The following is a 16,526-nucleotide window of genomic DNA, read 5'->3' as shown; positions in this document are numbered from 1 at the left end:
GGACAAGAAGAAGAAGAAACACGGGACACGCCCAGATTCCTCCATCTTGCCTCTTGAAGCCCTATTCTAAATCCCCAAAGTTCTACTTTTTCACCCCTTGACAAATTAACTATCATTCTGTTCAAACTCTTGTGGCTTGTAAATCTTCACACAAAGTTGGTAATTGTTTCCTGTATATATTCTATGTATGAGCTGTAGCAGCCAGAGAGCTGGGACTAGACAGCTGCGAGCTGTGGCAGCCTGAGAGCTGGAACAGAAGATAGGACAGCTGAGAGCTGGCAGCCTGAGAGCTGGAACAGAAGAAAAGACAGCTGCGAGCTGTGGCAGCCTGAGAGCTGGAACAGAAGATAGGACAGCTGAGAGCTGGCAGCCTGAGAGCTGGAACAGAAGAAAAGACAGCTGCGAGCTGTGGCAGCCTGGGAGCTGGGACAGATATACATATTGTAATTGTAAAGTAAGTAAAAGTAAAGGGGGAAATGTAGGGGGCTGAGTGAATGTGTATCTGGGGGCCTGAGTTAACTTATGTATTGTATGTATGGCAGTTGAAGATCTCTCTATTGTATTAGTGACCCCGCCCTGGTTCTAGTCATTGTAAATGGGCTGCAGCTGTGATGTCCTTGATTGGGCAGCAGCTGTAGCCCATGCAGGTAACCGAGATAAAAGGGGGCGGGGTGGTCAGGGAGAGCCTGGGAGAGGAGCCCTGACTGAGAAGCAACAACACCACTGCTGTGAAGATCTGCCGTGGGAAAACCATCGAGAGAAGGTACGAGGCTCAGCAAATATAATTGTACAGCAATGTGAATGCAACATTCTGGTGACCCCGACGTGATTCGAACATGCAGCCAAGGAAAGAAGGTATGGAATTCCCCGGACAGCTGCAAGCTGTGACAGCCAGAGAGCTGGGACAGAAGATAGGACAGCTGCGAGCTGTGGCAGCCAGAGAGCTGGGACAGAAGATAGGACAGCAGAGAGCTGGGACAGAAGATAGGACAGCAGAGAGCTGGGACTCCAGAAGAAAGGACAGCAGAGAGCTGGGACTCGAGAAGTAAAGACAGCTGCGAGCTGTGGCAGCCAGAGAGCTGGGACAGAAGAAAGGACAGCCGAGAGCTGAGACTCCAGAAGAAAAGACAGCCGAGAGCTGGGACTGTAAAGTATGTATTCAGGACAGCTGAGAGCTGGGACTCTAAAATATAGAACATCTAGGGATTTGTGTGTGTGTTTAAAGACAGCTGCGAGCTGTAGCAGCTTGAGAGCTAAAATAAATATGTGTATTGTAGTTATAAAGTTGCTAGAAGTAAAGAGAAAAAAAAAGAGAAAAAAAAAAAAAAAAAAAAAAAGTAAAAAAAAGAAAAAAAAAAGAAAAAAAAAAAAGAAAAAAAGAAAAAAAAGGGAAAAAAAGGGGAATATGTATATATTCTATGTATGAGCTGTAGCAGCCAGAGAGCTGGGACTAGACAGCTGCGAGCTGTGGCAGCCTGAGAGCTGGAACAGAAGATAGGACAGCTGAGAGCTGGCAGCCTGAGAGCTGGAACAGAAGAAAAGACAGCTGCGAGCTGTGGCAGCCTGGGAGCTGGGACAGATATACATATTGTAATTGTAAAGTAAGTAAAAGTAAAGGGGGAAATGTAGGGGGCTGAGTGAATGTGTATCTGGGGGCCTGAGTTAACTTATGTATTGTATGTATGGCAGTTGAAGATCTCTCTATTGTATTAGTGACCCCGCCCTGGTTCTAGTCATTGTAAATGGGCTGCAGCTGTGATGTCCTTGATTGGGCAGCAGCTGTAGCCCATGCAGGTAACCGAGATAAAAGGGGGCGGGGTGGTCAGGGAGAGCCTGGGAGAGGAGCCCTGACTGAGAAGCAACAACACCACTGCTGTGAAGATCTGCCGTGGGAAAACCATCGAGAGAAGGTACGAGGCTCAGCAAATATAATTGTACAGCAATGTGAATGCAACAGTTTCCATGGGTTAAAATCGAAGGCACATGTCTTTGACTCTGTGCCAAGGTCTCTGAGCCCCTTGCCAGGGTCTCGAGCCATCCAGGGCAGTCAGAGGAATGTCCTAGGTTCCGATACCACTACACCCCCCCTTTGAACTTAAAGCTACAGGACTCATGTCTGGGCATAGAGCAGATGATAAGGGATGCAGCATCATTTAGTCACCCCAGGACAGTCCCTTATTGGTGGAAAGGGATTGTTGGAACCCTTAAAGAGAGACAACTCATTTCAGAGTGTTCTCTGAATTGTCTCAAACCAAGACACCTTTTATGACAAGGTCACCTATCTAGTTGACCTAGGGAAGCCAGTAGATGTGGGGTATTTTGGATTTTAGCAAAGCTTTTGATACTGTTTTTCACTGTTTGCTTCTGGAAAAAATGTCCAGCGTAAACCTAGACAAGTCCATAATAGGTTGCGTGAGCAAATAGCTGATGGGTCAGGCTCAAAGAGTTATAGTAAATGGGGTTATATCAGGCTAAAAGCCAGATACCAGCAGGGTTCCTCAGGGCTTAATTTTAGGGCCAGTGCTCTTAATTGTCTTTATAAATGATCTCGATTCAAGAACCTACTGAACATTAGGTAAGTTTGCTAATGATACTAAATTAGGAGTTGTGGACTCTTGAAGCCCTAAAGCAGATAGCCTTCCAGAAATAATGGGTTAAAACATGGAATGAGAGGCATGTAAAGAAGGGCCTAGCACTAGAACACACGGAGAAAGCACAGCACTAGGAAAACAGAGCAACAAATTAGATAAGAGGTAGAGCATCATGACAGGGGAAGAGATAGGTATAGGAGAAACTAATGGGCTAAGCAGGTTTAGAGCCAGCAATGTTGAAACGACCCTAAGGGTTTTGCCAAGCCACGGGATCTAAGCCAAATACACCGGGAATTGACCAAATTAGGAAAGGAGTTCAAAAGTTTAAAGAGGAAGACTCATCGGAAAGACCCCGTCTAGGATGAAGGCAACAGGAACGACCACCTGAAGATTCCCCAAAAGAGATGTCTCCACCTACGCTCCGCCCACGCTCCGCCTACACCACGCCCCATATGAATATGCATGATTATGTATCTGATCTGATGTAATCCTATACCCGAAATTGTATATAAGGCTTGCTTTTGCTATGTGAACTCAGAAATCCATTTTGTGATTTCTCCGACGCGTCGCTAATAAAAATACCTCCTGCTTAATTGACTTAAGCTGAGTCTGATTAGGCAGTCACTCTGCCTGTTTGGGGCAAAATTTGGCATCACTCTCTCAAGGGTAGAGGCATTACAGAGAGATCTAGACAGGCTAGAGAGCTGTGCAATCATCAACCATATGAAATTTAACAAGAGCAAGAGCCAGATTCTCCATCTGGGATGTGGTAATCCTGGTTATACATACAAATTGGGAAACAAGAGGCAGCAGAGCAACCCCATAGAAAGAGATCTGTGGATTTGAGTAAATAGCAAGTTGAACATGAGTCAACACTGTGCCCTGGCAGCCAAAAGGGCCAACCAGTTCCTGGGGTGCATCAGGCACAGCATCCCCAGATGGTCAAGAGAGGTGACTGTTCTGCTCTAGTGTGCATTGGCATGGCCTCACCTCGAGTACTGTGTGCAGTTTTAGGTGCCTCAATATAAGAAGGATATAAAGCTATTAGAGAACATACAAAGGACAGGTATGAAGATGGTGAATGGTCAAGTGTGGTGGTTTTTCATGGCTTGATTTTTGGTGAGGAGGGATGAAGCCAGCCATGGAAGGGATTTTCTGTGAGGAGCTGCTAAAAGCTTTCTCAGTGCCTGGCAAAACCAATTGCTGGCTGGCTCTGAGAAGAGGCCCACTACTAAGCCAATTAGAAAAGCTGGTAAAGCCTCTATGATAACATATTTAAAAGAGGAAAAAAACACAGGAAGCTTTTTTTCTCTTGCCTCGGAGAGGTGGTAAGGGGGCCACCAAGCCCTTTCCTGGCAGGCCTGCTGGGCCCCTTCCTGGTGGGACAGCGGGGGCCATGCCGCAGCAGGGGGGGACCATCCCAGTGCTGCAAGCAGCCACGCAGTCGAGACCATGCAGCCAAGGCCAGGAGCATCCAACTCCATCCCGGTCCAGGAGCTGCCATGCAAGCCGGGACTGTGTGGCCAAGGCAGCATGGTGAGATGGCACCATGTTCAAATAGATTTAAGCAGAAACTGTAACAGAGTATAAAGTTAAATAATAACTTGGTCATAGCTGGTAGGATGGAAATATAATGTAGAGTTACCTTAGATGATTATAATGCTAAAAAACACACCCCCAGGGAAATTCATATATGTAAATGATAGTATTATGAACTGGACCAGACCACCACATGCATATTAAGAATTTTGTTATATAAGCATGAGTGACCAGTTTCTGTATAGTTTTTTTGTTACCTTTTTGTAAAAAAGACTCTGCCTGTTTCCTAAAAGGTATGCCAGCTCTGTTAGATGCCTGGCACCCTTTTCTGCACAACGGTAATAAAATCTAATATCTCGACTCGGTGTGTTGATTGGCTCCTTCACACTAGGTAAATGAACCCTGCTTTAGGGACAACACAGTCAAATACAGAGATAAAATCCTAAAATAGTTTCATAGGTGCTTTCTTGGTTTCTAAATGTGAATTCTGCAAGGCCAAAGACTGTAACCCTTTACATTTCTAGAAGAAAATGCTTATATTATAACCCTTTAGTCATAGACTATTGACCAAATCTGAGACTAACTGGACTGAGCCACACCTAGACTTTTCTGGGTTTAGAAAGCAGGAGGATTTCACTTAAGCATGTGACTCAACAGGAGGGACCACAACCTGATGATACTATAATCCATTGCAATAAACAATAAAGTTGTTATTTAAATACTGTATCAGTAATGTTTACATACTGTATTAGCAATAAATCTGATCATAATAATCCACATAATCACTGTGTCTTACTTCTTGAGCCTTCTCTCAACTACTTTGTGATAGGTTATGAGGAACAGTTGAGGTCACTTAGTTTTTCAGCTTTCTGACATTGACTTGGGGGGAGGGAAGGAAGAGAAGTGGGTTGGAGATAAAGAGACCACACATCCTGATGTTCATGTGGCAAACAGAGCATTTATTCCCAAGCCCTTCCTTAAAAAGGGCATTTGAAAAGCCTGGTCTGGATATTTTCATTGATCTGATCTCCACGCCCCTTCAGGTTCTGGCCAGTGAAATGCCTGCAGCCTTGGGAGAGATGTAATTGGGCGAGGCCCCTGTTAGTCAACCTAGGGGCTGGCTAGTTTGCCTAGCACAAACCAGCTAGTATGTGGCAACACAGCCTGGAGAAGAGAAGGCTGAGGAGTGACCTCATCACAATCTACAACTTCCTCAAGAAGGGCAGTGGAGGGGGAGGTGCTGATCTCCCCTCTCTGGTGACCAGTGATAGGACACAAGGAAATGATATGAAACTGCATCAGAGGAAGTTCAGATTGGACAATAACAAAAGGTTCTTTGCTGAGAGGGTGGGTGATCACTGGAACAGGCTTCCCAGGGAAGTGGTCACAGCACTCAGCCTGTCAAGAGTTCAAGGACCGTCTGGATGAGTCTTAGTCATATGGTTTAGTGTTAGGTAGCCCTGCAAGGAGCAGGGAGTTGGACTCAATCCTTATGGGCTCCTTCCAACTTGAGTTATTCGGTTATTCTACCTATATAGCTGTGGCAGGACTTCCCCCCCCTACCACAGAAGAGCTTATCTATTCTGTCCATCAGCTGGGGCAATAGCTCTGGGCATTCTTCCCCCTCACATTAATTGATCGGATAACCCAGGCCAGCTTGTCTGACTAGTGAGTTGTCTCTGGTTAGTGAATTAATTATCTCTCTGGAGCCAGAGGTGGAATTTCCAGTTGTCAATAAACAACTTGCCTTGAAAACAAGATGTGGGGAGATAAGCTGGAATTTCTGACAGACAGACACTTCGCTTTACAAACTATAAAAGCCACACACACTTTCACGGAAGCAGAAGTCTCCTACATACACCCTGGAAATGCGTGGGACTTCTGCCTGAAGTTTGGATGTAAATTTCACAGATACTTTCCTGGGAATTGAGGGAAAGGATTATATGAGTATTCTGTCATCAATTCGGTGGTAATTTACATTGACTCCTAATCTATACTATATCTTCACTAGCTGTAATATAGGTACCTTTTATCGTGCACTTTTTTTTTTTTTAATCTACAAGTAGACCTTCTGTTTATCCTGTCTAGTAAGTAAGCCTGTTAAAAGTCTTATGTCTGTTTTTTCCTTTTGTCTATTCAATAAATAATTCATGTTGTAATAGACCCGATTGGTCATTATTAAGAACTTGTGAGCGAGAGTGGTTTTGGGGTGCTGGCTGCCTCAATAAAGCTGCTGCCTACTGCCAGAAACTTGGACAAAAGCAGAGGCCATTCAAAATCTCCCTTCTCATTTGTAACAATAACCCAGATGCAAATGTTTTATTGCGCTATGTATTGTATTCACACTCAACACCTTGGAGTAGTGCCTATCTTTCATCTGAAAACAACAGATGTTTTGTGTGTTACATTTTTAAAAAATATCTGACCTTCAAGCTCTTTTAGGCAAAATGAAAGTAACAGAGTTCATCAGAAGAGATAAGGCATAGATCAGGAAAACTGAATGAAAATGCTGATGAACAATAGGGCCTTAAAAGACAAGGAGACAAAAGCCAGTAATGAGATACAGTTAAAGCAGCCAAGTTAACAAAGAGATGAGCCTAAAAACCAAATAAAAACCTAGGAGAATGGACTGTATGACTAAGAAGTTTAGCATCTGTGGCTTTTAGATAACAACCAATTCAATAATCAGTGAGAGAGGATAGCCAAAACAAATAAATGTTACTCAAACATAATGTAAGCCTTTTCAAGCTAGAGCTCAAGAAAGGTTCAGTTGTTAGCTCACAGTTCTCTAAACTCTTGTATATGAAGGATAAGCAAATCCATTCCTTTGGAACATAATTACCATCATGGCTTCAATCTTACAACTTTTATCTGTCAGAAATACCTTGAGTACTTTAACGACGGTACATTGAAGCTTACAAGTCTGCAAGTACCGCTAGATCTAATGAGGGACTGAAAAAGGAAATCAGAAAAACCACATACCTTGTGTTGTTCTATTGCATCTACCCACTGTTGTCTGTGGTCTGGGTCCTGAGCTCGGAGGTACCAAACACTGTCGTTTACACTAATATCGAACCTGCATTCATCAAAGTCATGAGGCTGTGAAAGAATGTAAAAATAGCTAAAATTATCATAATGATCAACAATATCTCACACTCTAGAAATAGTGCAATTAGAAAAACTGATCAATATTGCCTTGAATTCATCCTAGATTTCAAATTTGGTTGTATGCAGCTGTCTCAAATAATGAACATAATACGCTTGCATAATAAAAAATGCTAATCTTCTGAAATAGAAAAGCCAGTTTAGTACAGTTTTAACAAAATTGTCACAAAAAAGTTCCACACAAACAGTGATCAAGCATTCCAAAGGAATCCTTTAGCAAAATAACTACTGGGGACAGCCAGGAAAATATGTTTTTTTAAATTTCAAAGCAGGAAAGAGAAATTAGGGTTATTGCTATCAATATTAGTTTTCAATGGGAGAAGCACACACATCATAGCAAAAAGCACCAGGATAGAGCCATAAAAGCAGAATATACCAAAATGACAAGGAAGGCAGGAAACTAAAGGAAGCTGTGGCAACCTCTGCCTCAATTACCTTAACAAAGAGGATTGTCAGATAATTGGGAGCAACATGCAATCCCTTCGATATGACCACTCGAATGCATGTACCTTTCAGTTCATGTGTCTCAAATAATAAAATGCCTTTAATAGCGTTACAGTGAAGCTAGTAATGAAAGTACAGATGAACAAAACAAGGATCTATTTTGCCCTGTGACACTGTCAGTTCAAAGTTACTCTCTAGCAAACATCCAACACAGAAAACCTTTTTTTTCTTTCACTTAAAATTATTCTTAACAAAACATAACACAGGTCCAGCTGAACACCTTTTTGAATTTGAATACAAAGAAATGTTACACATAGAAGCATACAGGGATGTAACAGATTCTAAGATAAAGGCAAACAATGCAATCTGAAAATAAATATTGATTCCAGATGCCAAAGACAAGGCTATACCTGTTTATATCCTTTAATGCTCTGTGAATACATTAATCTTGCAGACAAGTAAAGCACTGTAGATCACTTGTGCAACACTCCACAAAAGAAAACCTATAAGCAAATCTCATTTGTTGTTTTCTGTGCAACAATTCAGTGTCCATAAGAATTATTTTCTAAGGATCTGAAAATCAGAAGCTACTTATGTATAATAGACAATGTTTCTTGTATAATATACTAGAGGAAGAAAACTACAACAAAAGTCAACATGCAAAAAAAAAAAAACAGCTAGGAAGAGTTCAACAAAAGTACTTGAAGCGTCACCTTTTTTTTAATAGTTTCACTTATTTGGTCAGGCATCCTAACCTAAGTTGAATCTAAATAAATTTAAATTTCCAAAAAAAAAAAAATCCAGCAACCGACAAAGCTAGCAATAAAGCAAATCAACTGCAGCTACCAATTCCCTTAATACCTGACCATCTCAACTTAATTCACCTTCATCCTACTCACAAAATAGCAAGGTCATCAATGCCAAGACAAAGCAGAGACATTATTTGTATTAACATGTTTCCAAACTCAACAGAATAAAGAGATAAGTGGTGCAGCTGACAAACTCAATATCCCACACAGGAGCTTGCCATTTAATAACTACCATAGTTATAGCACACAATATAAAACTGCTGTTGTCTCAAGCCCCACATTGGGCACCAAAAAGGACTGTGGTAGGTTGACCCTGGCTGGACACTAGGTGCTCATCAAAGCCACTCTGTGAATCCCACTCCAGAACAGGGTAAAGACAATATAATGAGACGCTTGTGAGTTGAGATAAGAGAAGGGAGAGATCATTCACCAATTACTGTAGCAGGCAAATTAGACTCAAGTTACGAAAATTAATTGAATTTATTACCAATTAAATCAGAGTAAGGCCAGAAGAAGTAAATCCAAATCTTAAAAACACCTTCCCCCACATCTCTCTCCTTCCCAGGCTTAACTTTATTCCTGATTCTCTACTGCCTGCCCCAGTGGTGCAGGGATAGGGGTTTCAGTCAGTTCATCAGCTGTTGTCTCTGCTGCTCCTTCTTCCTCAGGGGGAGGACTCCTCACACACTTCCCCAGCTCTAGCGTGTGATCGCACCCACAGGAGACAATCCTTCATGAACTTTTCCAATGTGAGTCTTTCCCACGACCTGCAGATCTTCACAAACTACTCCAGTCTGGGTCCCTTCCACAGGGTGTGATAAATAACATAGACAATAGAAATTTTCAATTCCCCTGATGTTGCTGGATAGAGCTTAAAGACTAACTAGCAAAAAACATAAAAGAATGTAAAAGTATGCACACAGGATGATAAACATAGCTGAAACCAGTGAAGAAACAGATCATGAGGAATATAGTGGCTTTTTGGCAAGTTATGTAACAAGAAGAAACAGCACATGCCCAAAGAAAAAGTTCAAGGAAAGGGCACCTCTAATATTGAAGCAGTCAGTGAATATGACCACCAGAGACCGCTTTACATGACTCTCTAGGACTATAAAAGGACTTCCAGTAGGAGGTGCATGCATGCAAATTAGTTCTAGGAAAAGTGATGTTTATGTATTAGCTAGGTAGTATGTTGTAATGAATATGTATGATCATGCTGGAATAAATACCCTGTTGAAAATTTAACCACACATATCTCATTCAAGGAGAGATCCTTCAGTGTGTTCATCACTGATAAAGAATGCCTGCTTTCTAATGCTTCAAATTGTGTTATAAAGTTTTTCAGATTACTTTGGTATCAGGTGCAGTCCTTCAGGAACAAACTGCTCTACTGTAGGTCTCCAAAGGTGTCACAAGTCCTGCCAGCAAACCTTGTCTAGCATGAGCTCTTCTCTCCATGGGTCTACAGCTCCTACCAGGAACCTGCTTCAGCATGGGCTTCCTGTGGGGTAAGAGCCTCCTTTAGGAATCCACCTGCACAGTTGTGTGGTCCTCCATGGGCTACAGGTAAAGATCTGTTTTGCCATTAACCTGCACAGGCTGCAGGGGGACAGCCTGTCTCACCATGGTCTTTACCATGAGCTGCAGGGGAATCTACTCCAGTACCTGAAGCACCTCCTCCCTCTCCTCCATTGACCTTGGTTTCTGCAGTTGTTCTCTAACATAATCTCACTTTGCTCTTTGCTAGATGCAAAAGCTTCTGTGCAATAACTTTTCCCTTTCTTAAATACATTATCACAGAGGTGTTACTACCACTGCTGATTGGCTCAGCCATGGCCACTAGCAGGTCCATCTTGGAGCTGGCTGGCACTGACTCCAGCAAACATAATGTAAGCTTCCAGCAGCTTTTCACAGAAACCATTCCTGTAGCCACTCCCCTGCTACCAAAACTGCACTGCAAACCTATTGCATGGAAATAAGAAGGACCCAGGGAACTAAAGGCCAGTCAGTTTCACCTTTGTGCCCAGCAAGATCATGGAGCAGATTCTCCTGAAAACTATGCTAAGGCACATGGAAAAAAGGAGTTGACTGATGACAGTCAGCATGGCCAAGTTTTGGTAGCAGGGGAGGGGGAGGCTACAGGGGTGGCTTCTGTGAGGAGCTGTCAGAAGCTTCCTCCATGTCTGACAGAGACAATCCATGCTAGCTCCAAAAATGGACTTGCTGCTGGTCAAGGCTGGGACAATTAGAAGCGGTGGTAACGCTTCTGTGATAACATATTTAAAAAGAAAGAAAAAAAAAAGCTATTGAGCAATTGCAATTGCAGCCAGGGAAGAGCAGGATGAGAATATGTGAAAGGAACAACTCTGCAGACACCAAGGTCAGTGGAGAAGGAGGGAGAGGAGGTGCTCCAGGAGCCAGAGCTGGGATTCCTCTGCAGCCTGAGGTGAAGACCATGGTGAAGCAGGCTGTCCCCCTGCAACTCATGGAGGACCACAGGGATGCAGAGATCTACCTGCAGCCTGTGGAGGAGACTGTGACCCTGTGGGAGGCCCGTGGAGAGAGGAGCCCACACTGAAGCAGCCTGTCCTTGAAGGACTGCACCCTGTGGAAGAGTGACCTATGCCCTATGCTGCAGCAGTTTGGGGAGGACTTGCCCATGGGATGGACTCACATTGCAGCAGTTCATGGAGATCTGTTGCTCACAAGATGGACTCATTGGAGAACTTCATGGAGAACTGTTTTCCCATAGGATGGACCCCATGCTGGAGCAGGGGAAGGACTCCTCTCCCTGAGCAGCATAAGAAAAAATGGGTGGTGAACTGACTATTCCATGCCTCATTGTGCTGCTGAGATTTTGTTAGCAATTAATTAAATTAATATCTCTAATTCCAGCCTGTTTTGCCCTTGACAGTATTTGGTGAGTGATTTCTTCTGGTCCTTATCTCAACTCATGGAACCTCTGCAATTTTTTCTCCCCTGTCTAGCTGTGGAGGGGAGTGAGCGGCTTTGGTGGATGTTGTGGCTTGACACTGGCCAAAGACCAGGTGCCCACAAAAGCTGCTCCCTCACCCTCCCCTGCCACAGCTGGGTAGAGGAGAGAGACAATTAACAAAAGGGTTCATGAGTTAAGGACTGAGAGAAAAACACTCCAAGGGCAAAACAGGCTCGGCTTAGAGGTACAAAGTGAATTTATTGCTAACAAAATCAGAGGAGGATAATGAGAAGTGAAATAAGCCCTTAAAAACACCTTTTCTTCCCCAAACCCCACCCTCCTTCCCACCAGTGCAGGGAGACAGGGCATAGGAGTTTTGGTCAGTTTGTCACCTGAGATTTTCCTTTGTTGCTCAGGGAGAGGGGTCTTTCCCCTGTGAGACTGTGGAGTCCCTCCCATAGGAGACAGTTCTCTGTGAACTTCTCCAGCGTGGCTCCAAATCTCATGGGTAGCAGTCCTACTGCACCTGCTGCAGCGTGAGTCCCTCCCACGGGCACACAGTCCTCCCAAAACTGCTGTGGCATGGGTCACAGTCCTCCAAGGACAGCCTGGAAGCAGGGGGACCTCTCTTTCCACCAGGTCTTCCACTGGACCACAACCTCCTCGAGGCATCCACCTGCTCCATCACGCTCCATCATGAGCACCTCCCCCACAGGCTGCGGGTGCATTTCGGCATCCCCTGTGGACCTCCATGGGCTGCAGGGGGACAACCTGCTTCACCATGGTCTTCACCACAGCCTGCAGAGGAATCTCATCTCCAACGTCTGGAGTACCTCCTCCCCCTCCTTCTTCACTGACCTTGGTGTCTCCATGTTGTTTCCCTCACATGGTCTCACCTCCTCCTCTTCTCTACCTAGAAAAAAACTCTGCCTACTTTGTTTTGATTTTCTTCTTAAATATATTATCACAGGGTGTTATCAACATATCTAATTGGCCCAGCCTTGGCCAGCAGCATGTCCATCTTCGGAGCCATCAGGGATTGGCTCCGCCAGACATGGTGGAAGCTTCTAGCAGCTTCTCACAGGAGCCACCTCTGTGGCCCCCTGCTACCAAAAACCAGGTCGTGCAACACCAATATAGTGGATACCTGGCATCTAGCCACTGTCAACCCACTACAGCTTCCCTAAGAGCAAATCAGGGAGAAGATTATTCTGGGAAGTATTGACAAATACCTGAAGGACAACGCAGTCTTTGGTAACAGCCAGCATGGCTTCAATGAGGGGAAAGTCCTGCTTGTCGAACCTGATTTGCTTTAATGACAGGGTAACCCACCTAGTTGATCTAGGAAAGCCGCTAGATGTAATCTTTTGGGATACTGTGCCTGAGAGCATCCTTATAGACAAAATGTCCAGCACACAACTGGATAACAGTGTTACACGATGGCTGGGCAAATGGCTCACAGGTCAGGCACAAAGAATTATAGCGAAAGCGGTGACATCAGGCTATCACCCAGCCACTACTGGGGTTCCCACAGGGGTCTAGCCTCAGCCCAGTTTTCTTGAACATCTTCATTAACAACTTGGATACAGGACTCAAAGGAATACTAAGTTTCCCAATGACACTAAATTGGGAGGAGCTGTTGGCTCCCTCAAAGGTAGGGAGGCCCTGTAGACAGACCTCAACAAGTTAGACAGATGGGCAATCACCAACCAAATTACGTTTAACAAGGGCAGATGCCAGACTGTGCACCTGGGACAAGGCAAACCTGGTTGGGTGTATAGACTAAAGAATGAGAAGTTTAAGAGCAGCACTGTGGAAAGGGACATGGGGATCCTGGTTGATGGCAAGTTGAATATGAGTCAGCAGTGTGCCCTGGCAGCCAGGGGGGCCAACCATGTCCTGGGATGCATCAGACAAAGCATCGCCAGCTGATCAAGAGAGATGATGGTCCCACTCTACTCTGCACTGGTGCGGCCTCACCTTGAGTCATGTGCAGTTTTGGGTGCCACAAGTGGCTGAGGTCACTTGGTTTGTTCAACCTGGAGAAGTGGGGACTGAGGGGAGACCTCATTATGATCTGCAACATCCTCATGAGGAGAAGCAGAGGGGCAGGTAGTGATCTATTTTCTCTCCTGACCACTGACAGAACTCAAAGGAATGGCATGAAGTTGTGTCAGGGGAGGTTTACGTTGGATATGAGGAAAAGATTCTTCACCCAGAGGGTGGTTGAGCACTGGAACAGACTCCCCAGGGAAATGGTCACAGTACCAAGCCTGACAGAGTTCAATAAGCATTTGGACAATGCACTCAGGTACATGGTATGATTCTTAGGGTGTCCTGCAGAGGGTCAGAAATTGGAGTTGATGATCCTGATGGGTCCCTTCCAACTCAGCATATTCTATAATTATATGGTGCTATGAAATAATTTCTGACAAATTCAGTGGCCTTCTATGACAGGGTTTCAGGGGAGCAGGATAAGGGAATAGTGACTAACGTCACATATGTAGACTTGTGCAAAGCATTTGACACTGTCCCACACTACATCTTTATCTCTAAATTTGAAATGCATGGATTTAATGGGTGGCTCACTTAGTGGATAAGGAACTAGCTAGATGATTGCATTCAGAGCTGTAGTCAACAGCTCAATGACAAATTGTCTTGGGGATGGTTTTGATGCCTTAAGTTTTAGCTTTCATATTTTAAGATTCTGTACTGCATTAGTATATAACTTTGAACTTCATATAAAGTGTTAGCAAGTTCTCTTCACAGTTTAGTTAGAGAAAACAATCCTTTTCCAGCCTGAGAACCAAGGACACTGTTGCAGCTTCAGGCCCAAAAAATATAAACAACAACAAATAGAGGACAGCAATCTGGGAGGATGGGACTTAATACCCTGAAGCTGTGATTGCACAATTAACCCCAATATGTAAATGGACCAAATGTCCCAGTTTAGGGACATTAGCTCTAGTACTGCCCAAGGTGTATTGTTTGAAGGCATTTTTAATAAATACTTACTTTATTCCTTGAACATTGTCGAACCTCTGTTCTAGCTAGCCTCTCTAGGCATCAGTTTTTTATACCATATAATTTTTGGGGTTTTTGTTTTGTGCGAAAAATTCATATTTTATGATTGGCTTTTCGCAAATATTAAAATGAATATTATATGTGTTCTGTTAGAAAGTAATGCTGTATTAATTCTCTTAAGCAGTGTGTTAAATATAGTTTTAGATTATAAAAAATTGTTTAAATAGAAACTATGCTATGTAAGATACATTTTTAAAGAAAGGACTTGCAGCGAGATAGCAGCCTGAAGACACCTAAATCTTTCAGAGAAAAAGAATTTATTGCCCTCTTATCAGAAGAAACTAACTTCTTCCCGCCTCGAAGGTGCTGTTAGGATTCAGAGGAAGAAGTTGATGATGACCAGACAGAATCCTGCATTTGAATAGAATTTATGCATCATGTATGAGGTGTATGAATATGCAACAAGCTATTGTTTTTAAGGGTTATTCTTTTGTTAACGGGTGTCCTTTTTCAGGCTTGTGCTGCCCAGATAAAGGTACCCGGACATCCGTAACTCTTTGTTTCTATTGCCTCATATTGTCCTAATTAAAATTGTCCAAATTATTATTACTCTAATTGTATTACTATTTTTAAACCATTTTATTACTATTAAACTTGTAAAAATTTTAAAAACAAGTGATTGGCATTTTTCACAATTTGGTAACAGAGGATGGTTACTAACACCTCGCTGCCGGTGCTTTAGAAGAGTCATAGCGAGGAGGCGCGCCCTGCCCTCTTTGGCAGCCTCGCTTTGTTTCCCCTAGGGTGACCAACAGACACAGGTTACGATTGGTGGACGAAAGGGGGCAATAAAACAAAGAGAAGGGAAAAAGGGTCCCTACAACCGCGGTAATTGGCCCCCTAAGACTAGTAGTGCGCATGAAGAACCCGGGAAGGAAAAAGGATTGGGGATTGGTAAGTACTTGTCGGGGGGGGGGGGGGGCAGTGGAGGGAGATGAATGTGTGTGAATGAGAGGCGGGCTGGTTGTCCCAGACCTGCCAAGTGAGTGCTGGAGTCTCCCATGCTGCGTTTCCATCTTTCCGCTAGGGAAGCGGCCAGTAAAGAGACGAAGTGAGTGATAAGAGAGTGAAAGAATCCCCCGGAGTAACTGGGACTGGGGCTCAGGGAGGGGTTGGACTCCTCGGAGGTAGGGAGCAAGGTTTCCTAGCCCAATCCACTAGGAAACAGGACAGGAGGGGCCCCTAAAAACCTGCTGGGTTGAGGGATTTACATTCCAAGAGCATCCAAGAGCAGGGTTGAGCAGAATTCTGCCAGAGAGAGGATATGCCCAAGAACACTCAGGGTGGGAAAACATAGCTAGATTGAAGGATGAAAATTTTGCCCGACAGCATCCGGGGTTGGACAATACAGCTAGATTGAGGGAAAAAATTTTGCCCAACAGGATCCAGGGTTGAACAACACAGCCAGATTGAGGGATAAAAAATGCCCAAGAACATCCAGGGTTGGATAACACAGCAAAACAAATTAAATGCCCAAGAGCATCTGTAGTTGTACCACACCGTTGGGTTGAGGGACAGAAAATGCCCAAGAGCATCTGGGGTTGAACAACACAGCTGGATTGAGAGAAAAATACCCAAGAGCATCTGGGGTTGGACCACACGGCAGGATTGAGGGAAAAATTGCCCAAGAGCATCTGGGGTCGGACAACACAGCTGGATTGAGGGATATCCAATAGCACCGGGACTGGCCAGTAACACCTAAACTTGTAATAGGTGATGTGAAAGTAAAAGGTACCTTATTGTTGTTTTGTGGTGTGTGAGAGTGAGACACACACAAAGTCAGCCTCAACTTCCCGGGCGGGTGAGAAGGGGGAGGCAGTGGAAAGAGGAGTGAGTGACCTGCACACCAGGCCGTAGTTCCCGGGTAGTTGGGGGCTTCTGGGCCAAAGAGGAGTGAGTGACCTGCGAACCAAGCTAGCATTCCCTGGGTGTGTGAGGGGGCCGTAGCTGAAGAGTGTG

At 44.2% G+C, this 16,526-nt stretch overlaps 1 protein-coding gene across 2 annotated transcripts in view; it reads right to left on the bottom strand.

Moving 5' to 3' along the window:
• LOC134431476 (ceramide transfer protein-like) overlaps positions 1 to 16,526 on the bottom strand; it is a 242,302-nt gene that overhangs the window by 64,623 nt on the left and 161,153 nt on the right. For both annotated transcript variants that reach the window (XM_063179489.1, XM_063179488.1), the window contains exon 3: positions 7,113 to 7,229. In XM_063179489.1, the coding sequence (XP_063035559.1) occupies positions 7,113 to 7,229 (117 nt within the window). The remainder of the gene's footprint in view (positions 1 to 7,112; positions 7,230 to 16,526) is intronic.

Source organism: Melospiza melodia, chromosome W (assembly GCF_035770615.1).
Source record: "Melospiza melodia melodia isolate bMelMel2 chromosome W, bMelMel2.pri, whole genome shotgun sequence".
In the NCBI taxonomy this organism is placed as follows: Eukaryota; Metazoa; Chordata; class Aves; order Passeriformes; family Passerellidae; genus Melospiza; species Melospiza melodia.
Note: the sequence above shows the minus strand (reverse complement) of the source record. Positions and strands in the feature narration are given on the sequence as shown.